We start from the raw sequence: 23,373 nt of genomic DNA, 5'->3' as shown, positions 1-23,373 counted from the left end.
GTGAAATAAGTTGAAACTGGCAAAAATATTAGGCATCCACCATCCTTTATTCCATATTTAATAGAGATGACACTTTTGCCTTTTATTTTGGACTTAACATATTATAAAAATAGATTAAAATGGCATAGTGAAAAATTTTTGAGAGCCCTAACCTAATATTTTGTAGCCACACTTTTGAGGCAGTAACTGCAATCAAGTGCTTTCTGTAGCTCTGAATGAGTCTTCATCGCTCAAACCAGCAATTGGGCCCATTGTTCTTGAGCAAACTGTTCTAGTTCTTTTCGGTTTAATGTGTTCTCTCCTAAAACTGCGAGTTTCAGCTCTTTCAATAGAAGTTCAGTTGGATTTAGACCAGGATTCACAGCAGGCCACTTCAGAATGTTCCAGTGTTTTGTTAGCTCTTAGATGTATATTTTGGGCCATTATCCTACTGGAGAACCCATGACCGGTGACTGAAGGAAACCGTATGATTGACTACATACGGCCTTGATAATCCTCATATTTCATTGTGATCAGTACAGATTCAAGGCAACTGGCATCCAAGGCAGCACAGCAACCCGTTTAACATTAATGAGCCTCCTCCACGTTTCACATTAGGGGATAGTGTTTTCTTCCTTGGGACCATTATTTTGTCTTCTGTGAACACAGAGCTACTGTAACTTACCATAAAAGCTCTAATTAGTTTCATCTGTTCAAAAGAAAATTCTCCCAGTAGAATTGTGGCTTCTTAACATGCATTTTAACAAATTCCAGTCTGGTTGTTTTGTTCAGGTGTGGGCAGGGACGTGCAGCCAGGGGAGGCAGGTGAGGCTCGTGAGTTCATCATGAAAAGTAAAAAAATGATTTCCCAGTGATTTTGTTCATGTTGATTTGTTTTCTTTTTTAAGTCCTATTTTAAGTCCGAAATCAAAAGCACGATGTCTGCTGTATGGAATATGGAATAAAGAATGGTAGATACCAATTACCTTTCTAAGTTTCAACTTATTTCTCCGAAAATTGCAATTATTTTTTAAATAGTGTGTAGTGGGAATCGTGAACAAAATGGATAAAACAAACTTATTTTTTTTGCATAGTTAGCTATGCAGATTTGTAAATATACACATTTGACCACTGCTTCTGTGTTCAAATAGTGTGTTTTTCCTGTTTCACAGATGATCCTAAAAGATTGACATGTGCTTCTCAAATGGTCAAGGCAATTTTCCACCTAGTGAAAGCAGGAGTGGACTGTCAAGTAAGAAAGAAAATGTTAACCATAGCATAGCAAAAACCAGATTATGGATTGCTAAATAATAACAATCTAAAATTATCAAGCATTTTGGGTTGCCCAAATTAGGCATTGCAGTATGATGTACAACAGAAACAGAAATTATAACTAAGGTGTGGTGTAGTGAACAGTGGTTCGTGGAGCTCCTGTCTAGTCACAGTTAAGCAGTAAGGTGTAAATGGCAAGTAATCAAGAAGCAGTAATTCTGAATGATATGTTACCAGAATTCCAGCATTTCTTAACAAAGCATTTGAAAATGCATAACAGTGTCCCATTTATTTTTAACAAAATGTGAAAGTACTTTTCAAGAAAGTAATAGACAGGTAGGGAATGAGAGATTGATTTTACATAATCATTGAAGCACAGAATTATAAAAATTAATTATCCAACTTAACATATTTTTAACATTTTGGTGGGCGATGGTCAACATTTACCATTAAGAGTTCAGATTTCTCTTTAGTTCTTTAATATTGTGATAAAATGTTATGTCTTTGTGTCGGTGTACACATAAATAGTATTAAGAGATGACAGGCAGGCAGAAGAAGTGGCACCACCAGGATGATGCAGAGCTTCTTGTGCTTTGCACAAGTCATTCCAGAGCAAAGGGAGCATTGCACTGTGCAGGAGCATTTGAATGCCAGAGGACCAGCCAAAGGGATGTCTGGTGTGCCAGGCAAGTCCATCATGAACGGGGTGTGTAAGACTACGTCGATCTCTGAAGTAGGGTGTTTAAACCTGTTTTGGGCCAGAGGCAACATGAAGCTTAAAGTGAAGAGGTGGTTTGGGGTGCAGGTTCAACTTGTTTAAAGAATAATCAAGGTTAAGATAATGAGAGACCAGGTGTGAAAGAGAGTACTTATGAGGTGGGAAAATGGGTACAGTAATCCCTTCTCGATCGCGGGGGTTGCGTTCCAGAACCCCCCGCAAAAGGTGAAAATCCGTGAAGTAAAAACCATATGATCATATGGTTATTTTTATATATTTTAAGCCCTTATAAACTCTCCCACACTATTATAAACATTTCCTGCACAATTATACAGCATAAATCCTTTGTATTCTCTTAGATATTAGGTAAGATTCGTTGAAATTATGTATGTATGTAAACACACTGTTTGTATACAGTAAAACCTAAATATTATTTTAAAGATATCGAGCATCTCCGATATCACATATGTTACAGCCATTACGACAGACAGGCCACCAGCAACAAATACGTACAATGCAAGAAAAATTGTATACAGTAAAATGTGTGTACAGTGACACTAAACTATGTACATGTAATAAGTACTGAACGTAGAAAATTAATTATGGTTACTTACCAACAATGACACAATGACTTGTCTGATAATGATGAGTTTAATTTTACTGCACAACAAAGGAGAGCGTTCCAGCTCTTCTAAAGGAGCCTCTTCAGGCAATTGTGTAGCACCGCCGTTGTTCTTCTTCCGGAAGTCTTCAATCCAGATCCCTAAAGCAGATTCCATCTGGACTACCGCCTTATTACATCCACTTACAACTCGTTTTGCGCCCTGGTTAAAGGACACTGCGGCCGTAGATCTTATATGCTTTTCCTCCTTTTTAAATAAAAAGAATCGTGGACTCATTGATGCCGTAGTGGCGTCCTACGGCGGTGTAGCTGTTCCCTGCCTTCAACATATCCAAAACTTTTGCCTTTTCAGCAATCGTTAGCATCTTCAGTTTGCGCTTGGGCGCGGCCCCTGAAGCAGTAGTAGGAGCAGATCGTTTTGGAGCCATAATGAAGGGCTTGACTACGCACAAAGATAAACAAAAAAGAGCACAAAAGTTAACTCTTTACACAGTGAAACACGTTGATGCTGAATGAGCGAGACGAGACTTCCTGGTTAATGCAGCGGAATCGAATTTGGCACTCCGTCGCTGAGCCAATCAGCACACAGGAACTTAACTGCGTGCTCTGATTGGGTAGCTTCTCAGCCATCCCCCAATAGCGTCCCTTGTATGAAATCATCTGGGCAAACCAACTGAGGAAGCATGTACCAGAAGTAAAAAGACCCATTGTCCACAGAAACCCGTGAAGCAGCGAAAAATCCACGTTATATATTCAGATATGGTATGGAAGACTTGTATGGCTGAGCCTTTAGTGGCTGCAGGGTAATGTTTCTTTTTGTTTGTTTTGTAATTGTGTTCTCCTCATGCATTCGTCCCTCCCTTGTGATTATTTTGCAGCTTTGTTTGTGTTGGTTCACCCTGGTAGAATATCAGTTGGGAGGGACTGCCATGAGACACTACTCCATCCATCCCAATATTGTAAAAGGCATTATAAATAAAATCATACAGGTTAGTAGTGGTTGAAATAACCTTATGTTAAAAATGTCCTCTTTATTCCTGGAATATTTGCATAGGTCAACAGTCCCTAGCATAAATAATGTACATTTCCTCAGCATGCTTTTAAAGCAGGTTTTTCGTCCATTTCCGGCTATTGCAGTTATTTGATCTCTCCATGTCATATTAAAAAGTATTCCAGATTTGTACAGTTTACTAGTAGGTGGGCCAGCTTTAGCTACCCTTAATACTCGCCCAGATTCCTGTACCTCATTTGGTTGTGACTCGTGGGCAGGTTTTTCTTTAACACATTTCTCATTCACAAGTGGCCTTGTGTGTTATAAATTTGAATAGCCAAAGCAGTGACATTATTTGTCTTTTCTTAACAAACTTATAGGGGAATAATACTAAGGTTTTGTTTTTGTTTTTTAAATAAATACTCTTCCTTTTAAGATTAATATGGGTAAGTCGTAAAGAATAGAATAACTGGTAATTGCAGTTTTAAATATCACTTGTGTGTGAAAAGAGTGCAACTATCTCAGTGAATGCAGAAAATTCACAAATTTACTTTTATTTGACAAAAAAGAATGATCAAACACTGCAAATTTAATGCAAGTTGCTAGTTTTAGTAAAGAAGAGAAATCTTACAGTAAAGGAGTTTTGGTACTGGAATAAAAAGAGAACATGTTGCCAAGCAGTGTTGGTGTGTTGGGAGCTATTAGGAGAGTGCAATGGGGGAAAAAATTAACATTTAAGTATCAGTCTGATGACGCAATCTTCAAACATCAGGTGCACGTGGTAACATCTTGAATCCCCTGTTAAAGAAGATAGTAAGTAAGTATTAGTAATAGATTTAACAGACTACAACATACCGGCTTACTACTCAGTTTTGAAAACCGCCAAATAAGACTGTGTTACAAGCTGGAGGGGAAGTGAGCCACTAATTAAACTTTTTCTCATCAATGGTTATCAGTATTGTCTGCTTGGATGCACAACTAATTAACACACGCATCTCATATTTTCAGCACTATTTGCAGATAAAATAGACATCACAGGAAAACAAGTTGACTGTGGTTATTAGTAAGAAGCTTATTGTTCTTTGTAACATGCTGAGCTCATTCAAAATATAAAGAGAATAACTTTATTAGTAAAGATTCAGCAGGGACAGTCAGACATCATTCACTCCTAAGGACAGAGTAGACAATTTGCTGCATCTTCTTTGGCCACATCTGAATTCCTTTTGTCTTTACAAGTTATATTTTGCATAATGTCCTGAATTAAGAGAAAATGGTTGTTCCCACTCTTCCAGCTGCATTCAAACCTGGATAAAAATGCAGAAAATAAGCCAACAGTACATCAATGGTTAAAATTATATATTCAGTACAAAATGAACCAGACAAAAATACAAAGGACACAAACCCAAAAGGCTAAGCCAGTTCTCCCAGGCCTGTCCAGGCAGGTAGTTTGCCCAGGCTGTTACAAAGAAAGTTTTTTCCAGATTTTGTACCTCAATCAGAAAATCGCCCAATTAATCACAATGATATCCGCTTTTGTCACTTCGAAATAGCTAAGCTCTCCTACACTTTGACAGATGGAAAACCATAATTAGTGGGGTATTAACAAGACTAAAGCCAGCATGGAATAGCACACAAAACTGTATTGTCACATTGTGCTGTTCAAGCTATCTCAAGGAAATGTATAGAAACTGGGCAGGATCGACAAAAACTATCCGTATCTGATAACACTACTTAAAGGAACAGAACAAAATTCAGTGAAGGGACCTTTCAGCACCTGGTGCATGCTTCAGTTGTGTCAAAATATCTTAAAAGAAATGGACTTAAAAGAAGTGTTGTAGCTACAAAGCCATTCGTATAGAAAGGCAACAAGCAGGAAAGACTGCATTACCTGAAAAACCATAAAGTATGTTATACAATAACCAGTAGCAGAAACTTTGTTCTGTATGTCAAACCGTAGTAGGTTTCTTGAACAGACACAAAATTATCACTTAATGAAAGAGTAACATTTATGATGCTGTGGTTTTGCATTGTTAGCAGCTTTGATTTGACGCTGTCATGGTGTGGTATGATTATAAGTGTGCTGACTTTTTGTTGATTTGATGCACCTTTTGTCTAGGCATTTTGTTTTACCTTTTACATTTCAGGATTAAATGTAACCTGAGTCTGCTTTATTCCATTAAGGGACACACGCTGTTTTCCTTAATTTGCCTTCACAGATGGGTATTCTATACTGTATGGAAGAAGTAAATGCAGACTTGCATCACAAAAGAAATGCACACTGCATGAAAGCCTGCACTCTAAGAAGCATGATTTCAAACTGAGCCTTGGACTTAAGAAATACTGTAGATAAAAGTGAAATTTTGTCTTGTGTTTAGGGAAGGTTGCTATTGTTAAATTTTGTTTGTTTTTATATATATTTTTATTTTATATAATTAAAAAGAATTAAGAATGTATATTTGATGAAAACTGGTTAATTGTGTGAATGCCAGTGCCTGAATTTAAAATTGGCCGTTTAAGGTAAAAGCTACTGAGTACTCAAAACAAATTTAGGAGGCCTTTTAAGTTATACATCATTTTGTAAGAATTCTGATTTTAATGAAACTATACAAAGGTTTACATTTACAATGCAGTGATTTGTTTTTTTGTGAGATATTCTTAATTCTACTTTTAACATCACCTGTTAAAACGTATGGTGCTTTAGAGCATTGGCCACTGATGTGATCTTGGGCTTCCGATTCAGAATGTACAGGGATACGTTTGAACATAGTTATGCTTTGCACTTGTTTGTAAAGGGAAATGATGAATTTTATTTTTTGTTTACTTCTCTATTTGACTTATTGCTTCCTATTCTGTTTTCTTTCCCTTTTCCACAATGACAAGGTCCATCAATCAACACTGGGAATTTAGCAACCTCTGTCAATGTACTTTGGTTAATTATAGTATGGATTAACAGTAGGTTAGAAAGGTTTCTGCCATCTTATAAATTTCACAGATTTAATTTGTTACCCTTCATTCAGACAGTTTTCTTGTGTAACAGCTGTTTGTTTTTTTTGTTTTTTTTTTTCTTCCTCTTCTTTAAACAAGCAGTAGATATCCTGTACAAAAAGAAAAGCAAATGTCTTACGTTGGCTTATCTGTAACCAGCTTTTGTCCATTTTCACACTGCACAGAATTTAATAATAATTAGAACTAAACAGCATTCACATTAATATCTGCTCTTCTTTCATTACATCTTGTGTGGTTTTTACTGATAATTTCAGAAATTGATTCTAGCGTGCAGTAGGCTGAAAACCAACTTGCACATGTAAAAAGCAGCATAAACACTATAGTGTACCGTAAATGAGGACATCTGGAATTTTTTTAACATGTATAGCTGCAATTTTTCTGAAATTAAATGCAAATTATAAAAGTGTTTTGTTTTAATTATATAAAGGGAATAAAGTGTAGTTACCATTTTATAAGCTCACTTTATACCTCACAGTCAGTATTTTAGTTCTGGTGTTCTCTTTGTTTAACTAGTAGGCCCACTATCTAACCACAATGAGTAGTTTTGTACTAATAATATGTTGGCCTTTATTTTTGGCACTTATGTTTTATTTTTGCTACTTCAGCTTCACAACAAAAAAAGTCTTTGTTGATCTGTTCCAAAATATATGCCATTTTGGGAGGCCCCTTTGCTCCCAAACCCACAATTCTTTCAGACCACTAGACTGTATACTGTGGTAGTGTGTTTATCCAGATTGTCAGCATTCCAGCTAGTAGTATGAGATTGGAGATGTTGACTTTTGGACACTTCAGAAAGTATTACATAAAAACGTCACTTGCCCATAAATCTTTTTTTTTTTTTTTCTCCCTTCTCCTTTCTGGTTTCCCATGTAAGATACTAGAAGACCTATAAAGGCTGGACTTATTTTATTTTTTTTATTCTTGCATACGCTAAAATTCCAATTTGAAAATGTGAAATATTTTAATATATGTATTAAAAGTGTAAATTAAATTAGGTTTATTTTTGGTAGAATAACTTGGCAACTTGGAATCTTTTGAAACTTTTACACTGCACAACGTTTCCCATTCCATTCCATTTACATACATGGATCAGAAAAGAACAGGCGGACTTAATGCTGGGAAATGGTCTGATAGCTGGTGAGACATACCATTAGTAATGCAGAGCCTCACGTCAGGTAGCTGTGTGGAGAGGCTTGGGGGACTTTTACCTTCAATTAATTAGTAGGTTTAATATGCAAGATTACTTTGGGGGGGGGGGGGGAGTGCTTTGGGAGAAAAGCTTTTTGTAAATATAAAAATTAATCTTGTTAATTTTATGTACAAAGAATGCGTGTTACTGATGATGTATCATCTACAGTGCCTAAAAAAATATTCACCCTCTTTGGAAGTTTTCACATTTTTTTGCTACACAATACTGAATCACCATGGATTTAATTTGGCTTTTTTTGACACTAATCAACAGAAAAAGACTCATGTCAAAGTGAAAAAAGATCTCTGTAAAGTGATCTAAATTAATTACAAATATAAAAACAAAATATTTAATTGCATATGTTTTCACCCCCTTCAAGGCAGTATTTAGTAGATATACCTGAACACTATGTGCACAGGTCTCTCTCCATCAGCTTTGCATATCTGCACACTGTAGTCCAAGTCCATTCTTCTTTGCAAAACTGCTAATGTTCTGTCAGGTTGCATATGAATCATGAGTGAACAACCTTTTTTTAAGTCCAGCCACAGATTTTTATATGTATTGAGATCTGGACTCAGACTTGGTCACTTCAGGACATTTTAACATTGTTGTCTTCTGTAGCATTGTATTTATTCTTGGGGTCTACTGTCTCACTTGGAAACAAATCTTCTCCCAAGGTGCAGATTGTATTCATGTTATCCTCTACCCTTAACAAGCCTTCAAGTGCCTGCTGCAGAGAAGCATTCCCATAGCACAATGCGACCACTACCATGCTTGTTTTAACGTAAAACAGTGGCTTTGTCTTTGTCAGCCTTCCATAAACTGCAATTGTTGAAGCACCTGGGCAACAGTTGTTGTATGCATAGTCTCTCCAGTCACAGCCACTATACCTTGTAACTTCTTCAGAGTTATCATAGGTCTCTTGGTGGTCTCCCGTCGTCTTGCACGATCACTCAGTTTTCATGGACAGCCTGTTGTATGTAGATCCACAACTCTGTCATACACTTTCCATTTCTTAAATATGCTTTTAATCACTTTTCCATGGAGTTCCTTGGAGTATTGTTTTGTCTTCATTATGTGGGTTGGTCCACAAAACTGACTCACCACAAATTGGCCTTTCCAGATAAGAAGCATTTATGCTACAATCAACTGAAATGCCAAATAGGTAATCACCATTAACCTAATTATGGGATCTCTCACTGATGCTGTCAATTGGCTTTACAATTTAGATGTGTCACATTAAAGGGGCTGGATAACAATGTGATCAGTTATTTTGTGTATTATTTTTGTAATTTTGAACACGGTTTCACATTAACCAGTGTGAAAAAAAAATGAAATTAAATCCACTGTGATTCACTGTTGGATAAAAATAAAATGTGAAACCTTCCAAGGGGTGACAGCCTTTTATAGGCACTGAATAAATAACAATAAAAATGTGTCTGTATAGAAGAAAACTCTCTCTCTTCTAAACGCTGCAATTTAAAATCTAATCCCGAATGCCTCCTTACATTTTTTTTTTTATTATTGGTATTCAGTAAATGTGATTGGACTAGTTCAGGGGTCCTCAATCACAGTCCTGGAGGGCCACAGTGGCTGCAGGTTTTTGTTCTAACCCGGTTGCTTAATTAGAAGGCAATTCTTGCCAATAATTTCATTTCATGGCTTGTTAGTGCTTTAACTCTGCTGTGTCAGGTAATTCTCATATCCTAGATTGTTGTCCCCTTTCTAAGGATATCATCCAAATGATTTGAAGGCTAAAATGGATGACTAATTCTCAGTCCTTCACTTTATTCTCTTCACTTTCCTTCCAAGTATTTAATTAAACCCAATAGTGCATGATAAATACACACAGGTGTAAATGGTAACAAGCTTAATGGAGAAATGCTGGTCTCTTTTGTCATTTGCATGTTATTGCTAATTAGGAGCAATTAAAAACAGAGAATACAGCTGTTTAAGACTAAAATAAGCACTAAGGGTTCAAAATCTTAATGAGCGAGACAAATAAAGTGAAGCAGAAATGTTACTTGAACAATAAGAGCTTCTTATTAAGCAACTGGGTTGGAGCAAAAACCTGCAGCCACTGCGGCCCTCCAAGACCGTGTTTGAGGACCCCTGGACTAGTCCAACATTACGAGCATTCTTAAATGAGGAGAAACCTTGGATGAGCATAAACTACAGACTGTCTATCAGTTGATGGGATGCCATTTACCCATAGTCACTTTGCAAGGTGTAATCAGGTGTGAGCTAAATGTCGATGTATCGTCAATCTATGGGTTTATAATCGCAGAGAAGTTTTTATTTTTTTTAGAAATAATTTGAAACTGTCTACCATTTGAAGATTGTGCATAGTATTGTAACTGCATTCAGTGTCCTTTATCTTGTATAAATACTATGGCTCTGAGCGCAGCTCCTGTTAATAAGCCTTTCAGCATATTCTTCTAAAGTGGTTTTCTGATGTCTGGCAGTGTTGTTCTGCACAAAGACGCACTTTCTTCTTTATACCCCTTTCTTTTCTGTGTGTGAATTATCCTAATCACTGCTTTTTACTACACAATAAGTATACCAGTCCACTAGAATACAACATCAAGACTGATGAATATAAAATCCAGCATGCATCATCCTCAAATGAGCATTATATCGTAAACCCTAGTCATTCGGAGTATGGTACAGGCTGGAATGGAATGCGTACTTTGCCATGGTCACTGTCTGTGTAGTGTAAAAGTATCAATTATTGATTCACACTTTAAATATGGAGCTGTCCCAGGGTATATATTTGTTACAAAGATTATTAACTGAGACACTGGATGAATATTGGAAATGTTTGTAATCGCAGTTTACATGAATCACAAAGATTTCTCAATTGCTGTGTTATTTATTCCAGACCACAGTTGTCTGACGATTTTAATCGTATATATACAACTTGTTTCTTGTGAGGTTTGTGATGTCCTTCTACTAAATAGGATTCTGCTGTCTGTAATTCATGAAATTTTGAGTATTAAAGTCCTATTGTTTGTCTGAAGTATACAACATTAACAGCATGTTCCTTTTAATTATAGGCATACTTTTGACATGTTTGTAGTGTTAAGTTGGTTAACTATTATTCAATAATTTGCAGTTATTCAGTTAAAAATCCACTATTTAATTAGTAGAAGCTAGCTGAATAAATCATTGTTTTGCTTTTTATTTTTAAAGTGAATGTTTTGCTGTGAATGTTTCACCTTTATTTATTCCAAGATAAACTTTTTTGGTTGTTCTCAAAGTGATTAAAAAAGTGATAGCTTTTCCAAAGCCTATGTATGAAGTAAGTTTTATTCTTAAACCAACAATGAGAGAGCTAGATTGTGACAGATTTGTCAAATTGTGCTGTTCAGCTTTTTATAGACTCTCTTTATCGGCATTTCAGATAGTTTTGTTGGCAGTCGAAGTAGACAGGATTATTTAGTAGATTGTAGCAGATTAATGTCACTGCTACATCCACAGAAGTTATTGCTGGCAGCTTAGCCCAGAGCCAGCGTCACACTACATGACTTACAATGAATTTTTTAACATTATGTAAGGTTTTGGAGAGTTGCAGTGCACTCGTGGTGGCCCTAGGGAGTCGGCCACTCTCTATGACTATCTGTGAAAAATTAGGCAGCATTAGGTAGACCTCATAATGAGCTGAAAGTCAGGGGGTGAGAATCAACAGCCTGTGAGGGCTCAGCTGGAAGCACAATGCATACAATGCTCAGAAACTATGAATGATAGTGTAGTCCAAGAGACTTGCTTTAATTCTAACAGTGGAGAGATTCAACCATCTTGGAAGTTTACACCGCTGTCTCTTCGATATTTCATGGTTGTCTACGACAAGTCTCTGCAGTCATTACCAGCTTGTTCTACATTTTATTTATTTCATATTAATGTATGCTTTACATGGATTGTATTCCAAAATGAGACAAACTCTGTACTTTTGTGATGCTATGTGAGATTTGGAAACCTGATAAGAAGGGCGTGAAAGAATCGTGCAATCATTCCTGTATGTGACTAATACTCTTAGTGAATCTGAGGTTGTTAAATTATAAATTTGGCAAGTAGAAGTCACGTTAAGCCCTGCAGTGTGACGCTGGTCTTGGAGAAGTAATTGATTAGAGAGCCTGTGTGAGAGAGTGTGTCCATGGATTGATCGATTTAGTCAGACATTCAAGTTTCTATAAGTTTATGTCAAGGTTATGTGAAAGGGTACAGTCAGACTTATTAACACATTCTCAGCCTAATTCATTGCAGTTTTGAAAGTCTGTGTGGTTGTGGTGATTACACCTGGCTTGAATCTCATCCTGTAGAGGAGACCTATGCAGAATGTTGTGGTCTTATATTGTGAGTACTGGTGGAGCCAGAATGGGAATTATTAGCAGATGAATCATAATTGACTTGCCTCCCTAATTCCATTATTATTAGCTAGGTTCACACATGGCATTTGTAGTAAAGGAGTTCAGAGATTGGAAAGCATCCATGTCACCGTTTTGTGAACATTAAAAGTCTGGAATTGAACCAGTATTATGAGATTGTATAGGACAGTTGGCACTTTCAGTAGTAATAAAATGGCCTTGTATGGATGATACTTTTCCTGGTGTCACATTAGGGATACTCACTAGATGTGCCATCAAGGCTGCCTGAAAATTTGTAACTGTAAAATGGAAAAGCATGTTGTAAGAGGATAGTTGTGGTGGAACAAAACCATCAAGAGGTTTGGCTGGCCTGAACACTGTAACCCTGCTAGATGACCACCATTTCACCACTGTGTGAAATCTCATCAGCTTCTGCATGTATCACAAAGTCTGCAGTTACATTTTTACGGCTCATGGGCTGTCGAGAGACACTTGTAAGAACTCTTTCAGAAAAATGTGGGTTTTTAAAATGTCTGTCAAATATGGCTTTGCTAATTCCCTGTGGCATTTCTACAGGTTTCAGTTTGAGTTTTTGTGTAATTGTGCTTTTGGAAGAAATGTATGAACTGTACCTAAGTTTTGCACTAACTGCTGCTTCCACCAAAGTGAAGAAATATTTGAAAGAAGCTTATCCTGGCACTGAACAATTGCATTGTATATACTGCAAAGGCAGTATGCCTTTTTAAATAAAGGTACTTTAATGGGAACGACTTGTGTGCATTATTTAAAATTTTGAAATGTTGACACAATCTGAATAAACACCAACATTTTAATGTTTAATTTCAGGTGCATTCAAACATACATACTTGACATTTCCAATGCCTTCTAGATGTTATTCCAAAAGATCTGCAGACTTGATTTATTCAGGCAACCTTTGATTTACAAAAATATTTTTAAAACTACAAAGTCAGCTCTCTCAAGGATAATTTCCTATTGTAGTAGGAAACGCAACTGACCTGTAACAAGATGAAGTTAAATCTCAATAAAACACATGAGGCGAACATGGGGAGTTATCTAAACACATTAGTGAACACTGTAGTCTCACTGGCTAGGTGGGGTTGTGGGCCCTGTGAAGGACAGCCGGGTCCCATGCCGGGCAGGGACTCCCCTACTGCATCTGTTCCGGGGGAGCTACCATGGACAGCTCAATACCTCCCCCGGGACGCTTGGTGGCAGACGATGATTCCCCAATTGGGCGCATGGCTCCATGGGAGATGGAGTCCTCCACAGCCTGGTTGGGGGCTCGGATGGCCGCCAGGGGGAGCTGCATGGACTTTGCAGCACGGCTGGTCAATTCCTCAGCCCCACCCGGAAATGCAATTAGGCCCAGGTGATCAAGCACCTGGAATACTTCCGGGTGGGGTATAAAAAAGGCCAGCCACCACCACTCGAGAGAGAGCCTGAGTCGGGAGGAGGAGGAGTGGTGGTGCTGCCAGAAGGATTGTTGCTGTGGTGAATTGTGCTTGTGTGGGACTGTGTATTGCCTGTGGGTCACGGGGAAGACGTGCGCCCACGGGTGAAGAAAATAAAATGTTTGTATTGTAAGGCATACAGTGTCTGTCCGTCTGTGTCTGGGGCCTGGCCTTTTACAGCCCATTAATATAATTATCATGAAGCACCTGCAGAGTCTTCTCAGTGACTGCAGAATCTCTGTAATCTTTAAAGCTGTGATTCTCGAACAAGAATAAAACCTTTGCAAAGTTTGTAGTGAATGGTGGTAAATTCATCTAATCAAGAGACTGCGCCCACAGAGCTTCTTCCAAAAATAAACTCCTCCTTCCCTCCAGTCTGTGCACTTTAAACGGTCAGGGTTACCGTGTTCCACCAAGAACAAAAGCAAATCTCCTCATTCATTAGACAAAGACGTAAACTAAGTATGAAAAGGCAGGGAGACAGATTTAGTGTAATACTTAAGGTACAGTAACTAACAGACAAGCAAAAGACCTGACACTTGTAAAATTTTCTAATATTTTGGTTACCCATTCAGGAGCTCGGTAGCACAAGGTAAGTGAAACTTAATGATTTTTTTGCTTTGTAATGAGTGCAGTGACAGAAGTGACTGACAGATGCACACACATGTAGACCACTACATCTACAGTATCTAATCCAAATTGTATTATGTAATATCTACTGTTGAATTCTGCTCTGTACTTGTAATATTTCTGTTGCACTATTATGTTGTATTAATAATTCTGTTTATTGTATTGTATTTGCCCCCTTTTTTTTTTTTTTGACACCCACTGCACGCCCATCCTACCTGGAAAGGGGTCTCTCTTTGAACTGTCTTTCCCAAGGTTTTTTCCATTTTTTTCCCTAAAAGGGTGTTTTTTGGGGTAGTTTTTCTTTGTCCTCTTAGAGAGTCAAGGCTGGGATGCTATGAAAAGGCAGGGCCTCTTAAAGACCATTGCAGCATTCCTTGTGTGATTTTGGGCTATACAAAAATGAATTGTACTGTATTGTTAACAAGAACTCTGCTGCTTTTTGCAGTATAAAATCACCACCCGTACTTTGAGCACCGACTGGAGGCATTGGATTGGTTTAGAAATGTGACACTCAGTGAGCCATTTCATGGTGCTCACACAATATTTTGCAAAATTCAGTCATGGTTGTACGGCTGGCTCTTTAAGACTATTAAAGATCTGGCTCCGTCACAAGTGGGTCGTTGCTTTAACCTGCGCCCAGACACTAAATTCAAACTGCTCTAGCAGTTAGCAGCCATTTTTACTCTGCCTTCACAGGTACCATCCAGGATTCCTAGGAAACTCCAGGTGCTGACACTCCACATTTTCCATCCCTGCTCTCTGTCTTCTAATTTAAAAGCCGGAATGATTATACGTACTGAACATGGTCTTGTTACACCCCTTAACAGATATGGTTTGTGGCAGCCCATTATGTTTCTCATAAACAAATATGGGTGCCCTCTTTCTGAGCCTTTTTATACCTGGTCTGCTTCTGGCTACCTTTTGACATCCAGTCACACATTCACAATAATTCTCATACATTTTTATATCTTATGTGTTTCTGTTCTAGAATTTATTTTTTTGACATTAGATGTCTAAAATGTAAAGTCCTAATAGTTCTTTGCACCTCAACCTTCCCTACTCCTTCTAATGAGACTTCCAAAAAGCCTGCTGGGGTGATGGAGGTAAAGCGCTTTCAGAAAAAGTTCAGAGCCCTTTACTTTTTGCACATTTTGGTATGTTACAGCCTTGTGTTAAAATAATTTTAATTTGATTTTTTCCCTCATCAAACAATACTAAATATTCAAGAATAACAAAGTGAAAATGGCATTTTAGATGTTTTTGCTAATTTTGTTAAAAATTAAAACTGAACTCTCATATTGACAGAAGTTTTCAGACCCTTTGCTATGACACTTGAAGTTTTGTTCAGGTACATCCCATTCTATTGGTCATCATTGAGATGTTTCTCCACCTTTTTGGAGTCCACCTGTGGTCAGTTGACCTGACTGGACATGATTTGGAAAGACACATACCCGTCTTTGAAGGACCCACAGTTGACAATGCAAATCCGAGCAAAAACCAACACATGAGGTCAGAGGAATTAACGGACGTGCTACAAAACATTCTGCAGCACTTGAAGTTCCCAAGAGCACAGTGGCCTCCATAATTTCTAAACAGGAGCAGTTTGATTCAGCCACAGTTCTTCCTAAAGATGGCTTCCTAGCGATTAGGTGAAAAGGAGAGGAAACCAAGAACCCAAAGGTCAATCAATGTACAGAGATGATAGAAACTTCCAGAAGGATAATCATCACTGCACCACTCCACTGATCTGGGATTAATGGCAATATGGCCAGACAGAAGTCTCTCCTCAATAAAAGACACACAAACTCCCACTTGGAATTTGCAAACGGCATCTGTAGGATTCTCAAACTGTGAGAAATGAGAATCTCTGGTCTGATGAACTGTTGGGCCTCATTTCTAAGCATCATATTTAGAAGAAGCCAGACACTGCTTACTGTATCTACTGTGAAATATCATTCCAAAAGTGGAGCATGGTGGTGTAGCGACACCATGCTGTGAGGTTGTTTTTCAGCAGTGTGGACGGGGAGAATAGACAGGGTTGAGGCTAAGCAGAAAGAAGAAAAGTAGATGTCCTTAATGAAACCTGCTCCAGAGTGCTCTATCCCTGAGGTGACCCTAAGCGCAAAGTAGGCACTGCACAGAAGTGGTTTAGAAACAATTTGGGAAATGTCCTGTAGTACGAAAGCCAGAGCCCAGACTTGAACCCAATGAAACATGTCTAAAGTGACCTGAAAATACAGTGGCTGTCTACCGACACTCCATCCGACCTGACAAAGCTTGAGCGCAGAAAACAAACCCAAATCAACTTTTTGAGGCCTGTTCCGATCCAGTGTTTGGTTTGAGCACTTCAAATACACAATGTTAGAACTTGCTACTGACCCCACTATTAAGAACACTTGTCCAAATAGAGAGTCTATGGAATGAGAACATCCTCCACTCAATATAGAGATCTAACTTGGCCAGGACTAACAAGTATGATTGGGCAAGAAGAAACCTACCAGTCATAGTTGGTATGATTCCAGTCTTCTGTAGAGCTGAGCTGCAGTGCTTGCTTGTGAATACAAAACAGTTACTGGCTCTGACTATTCACAGCCACTAATTATGCAGAATCACAAATATAAAAAGAGCACCCTGCCTGGTATGGGGACTTCGTCTGGAGCCAGGCCTGGGCAGAGTGGCCGCAAATAACCACCTGACAGCTGGAACTGCCATGGGACTCGGTTAGTCATGGCCCAGAATTATGATGTGTGATTACCCTGCCATGGCCCACAGCACTGTAAACTGACTCTCAGGATGGGAAATTTTACCTCTCTTGATGGGTGGTGGGAACTGGAATTGGTGGTTGAAGTGGAATGCTACCAACTAGATATAGCTGGGCTCATGTCTACCCACTCACTTGGTTCTGGAATCAAACCTCTTGAAAGAGACTCGACTCTCCTTTTAATCTAGAGTTGTCCAGGGGAAAGACATCAGGCAGGGGTGGCCTTCTTATTGAGCCCCTGCATGGCTGATGCCATGTTGGAGTTTGTACTGGTGAACAAGAGGGGTGTCTCTGTGCCGCTGAAGGTTGTGGAGGGGAGGACTCTGACTGCCTTATGGGCTTAGGCGCCAAATGGCAGTTCAGAGTACCAGGCCTCCTTGGACTGCCTGGAGGGAGTTCCCAATAAGGTCACTGCTGGGGACTCCATAGTTCTGCTGGGCAACTTCAACACCCATATAGGTGTTGGACTTCTGTGCTAGGCTTAGTTTGTTCATAACAAACACCAAATTCGAACATAAGGTGGCTCTTACGTGTATTTGGTAACAGAGCACCTGAGACCAGATATCTTTGGTCAATAATTGTATCATCAGATTTGTGGCCTTATATTCTGGACACTGGTTAAGAGAGGGCAGAGCTGTCAACTGATCACCACTTGAAGGGGAGTTGGGTCAGAAGGTGAAGGAGGCACCTGAATGGCCCAAGTAAGTAAGTGAGGGTGAATTGGGAACATCTGGGGGAGGTCCTTAACGCCCACCTCCAAAGAAAGCTTTTCCCAGTGGAGTTGGGGTACAGAGAGTTCAAATCGACCTTGTTCAAAGCCTCCATTGTTGAAGCAGCAGCCAAGAGCTGAAGAAGGAGGCCTTCCATGTATGGTTAGCACAGGAGGCTCCCAAAGCAACAGATGAGTTCCAATAGGCAAAAATATAGGCTGCAGCCTTGGTGGTCAATGAAGGAACATCCCAGGTGTGGAAGGAAAGACCATGAGAAGTGACTATCAATTGGGTTGGAAGAAGTTCTGGCAAACTATTACAGGACTTGGAAGGGGAACGAAGAGCTTCACCCAGGCTGTTCTCAGCAAGGGTAGAGAAATGCTGGCCTGGATGGAGGATGTAGTATGATGGTGGAAGGAACACTTTGAGGAACTCCTGAACTCAATTGTCATGCCCTCTGTGGAGCTCACAGAGCCAGAGGCCGATGGGAACTCAATGCCTATTTCCCTGAGGGAGGTCACTGAGGTAGGTATGCAACTCTGCTGTGGCAAGGACCCAGAGGGTGAAGGAGATCCACCAAGAAATGCTGAAGGTTCTGGACATTGTTGAGCTTTCATGGCCAACACACCTTTTCAATGCTGTGTGGTTGATGGGAACCATGCCCCTGCTTTGGCAGTGATTTTAAAAAGGGGGTTATGAGGGTTTACTCCAACCTTTGGGGGAATTGCACTCCTCACTGGAAAATTACATTCAGTTTTCATAAAATGGGGATGTTCATACATTAAAAAAAAAAAAAAAACACGAAAAAATGTTTTTTCCCCAACATAAAAAGGACAATTTGCAGCAATGTCCGGTTCTCCTAATGTAACAGGAGCACTTTATTGAACTCCCTGCAATAAGGGCACCCAGCTAGAATGAAGCTGTCTCCGTGGCCTCGATCACCCCGTGTTGCATTGATTTTGGCTGACTTGTTTGTAAGGTAACTGGCCGAACCCTCAGTTTTTCATATGGCCTGCATTGTTCATTGTCATGCCGAGAGGCACTGTAATGCTACTCATAATCTTGAACTCTGAGTTGTGGAGCACTTGACAAATCAGGAGGAAGAGTCTGCTCTACCAGCCAATGATATTCTGCGGCATCATGATTGCATATGTATAAGGTTGATTAGCATGCTCCATATGTGGATGTTCGAGGGTGGCTCTTGCTCACATACACATACTGTTTTTACCAGATTGTTATTTTTGAAGGGTAATTTACATAGACATGTGCATATGGCAGGTTTTATGAATGTGTTTTTTTTTTGGCCATGTACATGTATTTTCATGCTGTAATCCAGGGGTATCCAACACTTGGCCTGGGGGGCACAGTGGCTGCAGGTTTTCATTCTAACCCTTTCCCTAATCAGTGACCAGTTTTCACTGCTAATTAACTTCTTTTCCCTTCATTTCAATAGCCATGTTTTTAAAGATTCAGTCCTCTCAATTGATTTTGTTTCTTCATTAAATGGCAGCCAAACGGAAATGAGGCAAACTGGAACGTCAAACTCCAGCCAATTTCACTCCAACCCGTTTCTTAACGAGAAGCCAATTCTTGCTGTTAAATAAAGCCATTGTTGAATATCAGGACTTGTTGCTGCTCTCATTCTGCCACAGCAGACCGCTGAATTTCTGTTTTCTCCTAAGACCTCCGTCAAGATGTTTTGGTGACCTGAGCAGACCAACATGATGGAGACCTTCGCCTTTCTTTATTTTCAGGTTAGCTGGTCATGTGGCGCCTCGTTTTGTGTCTCATTATTGTTTGGCTGCTCATTAAGAAAAAAGAAACAACTAAGAGGTGTGAGACACGCCAATTAAAACTAAGGCAAAACAAGTTAATCAGCAGCAAAAACGGCTCGCTAATTAAGAAGATGGTTAGAATTTAAACCTGCAGCCCACCAGGACCGGAGTTGGACACCCCTGCTCTAATCCATGCAAAGTGTTATAAATGAGGCCCCTAGAGTTTGTACTGTACACACACGTTTTGTCTGCCCTGGTGATGCTCTGTGATGGTTTTGAGTGAATTACTACTATACAGTAAAGCATTTGATTACTATAATATTTGATTTATATATTTTAGTATTATGAACACAGCATCTGCTGTGGTGTTCAAACCATTTAATACATTTATCATCTGGTTGTTCTGTTTTTTAATTATCTCTAGTGTGTGTACTGAATAAAAGTTCTATTCTGTTGATGCTGGTTCATCTGCGGGAGCATCCCATGTCTCCATAGAGGAGCAGACTTCTTGTTACAAACCATTCAACCAGGGCTTAATTATAGCAGCATCACTGCCATTCATTTAAAATCTTTTTACGTAATTTATCTAATTATTTCTTGAACTAAGAATTAGGAATAATTCCTTTTTTATGTTGGAACCCATGCCAGGCAACAGCAATGCAAATGCCCACCTTGAGATTTGTTTGAGGGATGGGGTCTGCACTTCCTTCAAAGCAATTGTGAAGCTAATAGACCTTCAGACTGTGTGACAAGTAGGCTGTGGACTGTCCTATCTACTGACTCCAAGAGATGAGTTTAACCCCCATGGAACTTCCATTTAATCACAGTTTTACTTCCATATTGACGTTTGCTGAAGACCCAAGTGTTTTAGAATTGATCACCAGCCATGTTGAGATGGTCTGTGATGTAAGTGAGAGGCTAAGGGCCTGGCACAGGGTGCTGTGAATATTGTATATCCCGTGATGCCAGCCAAGCTAAGCAACTGGGTGTTGACTTCGAGTAAAAGGGCACAGGCTAAAATTAGATGAAGAAGGTTCAGTAAATTAGTGGCTGTGTGTATCAAAGTCTGATTCACAAAGAGCTCCGATTCTGCCTGAGTGATGTTACAGTGGAGGCAACCAGGGCCATTACAGGAACAGAACTTGTGCCAGTCCAGAAAGTTTCTTTTCAATTCATTTTATTGAGTTTAAAGATTATATTTCAGTATGTAAAACACACCCAATTAAAATACAATTGATATAGCATTTCCAGAAAAGAATTTAAGACACTGAACCAACAGTTCAAGCCCCACCACCCATCCAAAACTGGCTGCCTCAGAAGTCAGCCACATTCACTTTCATTCATCAAAGACAAATTTTATTTAGATTATAGATCAGCGGTCCTCAGTTACAGTCCTGGAGGTCCGCAGTGGCTGCAGGTTTTCTTAATTCATACCCATTTATTTACTACTAAAGCAATGCATTTTCCGGATTAATTTTAGTTCTCTTTCCTGTTACAATTCAGAAGCCTTACTTGTCTATTTTAGTTTGTAGCAGCTGCATTTAAGTTTTAATTTCTGCCTGTTTTCTTAACTAGTCATTAGTTAATAATGAAATGCAGATAACCAATAAACCAGCAGCTCTCCTGCTAGCGTGCTTCCTTTAAGAGCCATGCATCTGTACTATGAAGTATTTATATTAAAAAATGTTTAGAAAGGACTGATAAGTTTAAATCTGTTCTGGTTCACAAAACATATGGATAATGTTCTCAAACTCTACAGTCCAATTAAACTTTTTGTTGAATGAATGAAAGCGCTAACAAGCCAAATAGTTAAATACCAACTTTCATTATCAGCAAGGACTGAGTTCTAATTAGGAAACTGCCTGGAATGAAAAGCTGCAGCCTCTGCGGCCCACCAGAACCCCTCTAATAATCCAACGACAGCAAGAACAACAACAGATATGGTAATGATGATGGTAATCCTAATAATCCTCAAACTGCCTTAGCATAGGACACACAGACACAGCAAAATAAAATTAAATGATCAAAACGTCAAGAGGACTGCAGCTCTTGAAAGTGTTGCTAAAGGCTGATTTAATTCAAACTATAATCGTCTCCCCAATGGGATTACGTTAAACTGTGATTTAAAACTTGACAAATATCGTTCTCCATTGTCCACCAACATCTAAATTCTCGGTTATTCATCTCATGCTGGAAAAACTCTCAGAGGCTGTGCATTTATTGGATGGTTATATTGCATTATTTGCATACATTAGTGAAGATACAGTAAGTAGGACTCACATGAGAATGTTTAAAGATAATAGCAATGAAACTGAAGTATTGCTATTAAGTTTGTCATAATAGTTCATAATAAACAAGAATAGTTGTTTGAATATTTAAAATATTAAAATGTGTGCTTCACTTTAAATGTTTATGGTCCAAATATTCTTGATTGTGATAGTAATTTGTCATTTTTTTACCCTCTGATAGAGTTCAACAGAAGGCTACATTCCCAGTAAAGGATCAAAAATAACCTCAAATTAATAATCGCTGACCTTGCACATGTGGGGTATCATTTCCGACTATTTCATGTTTGAAATTTGTCACTTGGACCTTCTTAGAGGGCTAGGACCACCAGTAAAGAACCAAATATCAAAAATATGATATTCATGATCAGCAACCTCGAAATGGCATAAAAAGACACTCCACACGCCTATATTTCCCATTTTTTGAAGTTTTCCTAATGGAGAAACTTTGGCCCCTTGTATCCCATTCGGGGTTGAATCCCTGGGCTCAACTGATGTGTCATGCACAACATCAAATGCTTCTGATCGTTTTTGTTGAAGACAGCTGTTGGTTTACTCGTTACTATAAGGGTGCAATTTCCTGCATAAAGTATCTCAAAATTTCCTAAAAATGAATGGTTTTTAAGAACCCTGACATCTTGCATAACTAGACTAGTTTTAATCTGTATTTATCAATTGCACCCAATGACCCCGACTCTGTTTCACTAACACAATGTCTTACTTGTGTTTCTGAGTGGATGAATAGTAATTTTCTCAAGCTAAATAAAGAGAAAACAGAAATTTTAGTGATTGGCAATAATGGATATAATGAGGTTATTAGAAATAAACTTGATGCATTAGGATTAAAAGTCAAGAGAATTTAGGGATAACTGTTGACTGTAACCTGAATTTTAAATTGCATATTAATCAGATCACTAGGACAGCATTTTTTCACTTAAGAAATACAGCAAAAGTTAGACCTCTTAAATCATCGAAAGATGCTGAGAAATTAGTTCACGCGTTTGTTTTCAGTCGGCTAGATTACTGTACCGCACTCCTCTCAGGACTACCCAAAAAAGACATAAATCGTTTGCAACACTAGTGCAGAATGCAGCTGCTAGAATCCTAACTAGGAAAAGAAAATCCGAGCACATTTCTCCAGTTTTGATGTCACTACACTGGTTACCTGTGTCATTCAGGATTGACTTTAAAATACTGCTTATGGTTTATAAAGCCTTAAATAATCTCGCTCCATCTTATATATCAGAATGTCTGACATCTCATATTTCAAATCGTAACCTTAGATCTTCAAATGAGTGTCTGCTTAGAATTCCAAGAGCAAAACTTAAAAGAAGTGGTGAGGTGGCCTTCTGCTGTTATGCACTTCAAATCTGGAATAGCCTGCCAGTAGGAATTCGCCAGGCTAATACAGTGGAGCACTTTAAAAAAACTGCTGAAAACACATTACTTTAACATGGCCTTCTTATAACTTCACTGTAATTTAATCCTGATACTCGTATATTCAATTCATTATAACAACTATTCATGGTGGCTCTAAAATCCATACTAACCCCTACACTCTCTTCTGTTTCTTTTCCCGGTTTTCTGTGGTGGCGACCT

General features: G+C 38.8%; 1 protein-coding gene across 2 annotated transcripts in view; it reads left to right on the top strand.

Annotated features, from left to right (window-relative positions):
• The window catches only part of sms (spermine synthase), an 844,074-nt gene that overhangs the window by 123,260 nt on the left and 697,441 nt on the right, over window positions 1-23,373 (top strand). The window contains exon 11 of one of the 2 annotated variants that reach the window (XR_007934830.1): window positions 5,799-8,702. Coding sequence is in view for 1 of the 2 variants with exons in the window: in XM_051926930.1 (XP_051782890.1) it covers window positions 5,799-5,829 (31 nt within the window). In the remaining variant the exon portion in view is untranslated. Of the gene's footprint in view, window positions 1-5,798; window positions 12,909-23,373 lie in introns of those variants that run through there. The other variant, XM_051926930.1, reaches the window with a different exon arrangement.

Source organism: Erpetoichthys calabaricus, chromosome 4 (genome assembly GCF_900747795.2).
Source record: "Erpetoichthys calabaricus chromosome 4, fErpCal1.3, whole genome shotgun sequence".
NCBI lineage: Eukaryota > Metazoa > Chordata > Cladistia > Polypteriformes > Polypteridae > Erpetoichthys > Erpetoichthys calabaricus.
The sequence above is the reverse complement of the archived record's forward strand: the minus strand, read 5'-3'. Positions and strand labels throughout refer to the sequence as shown.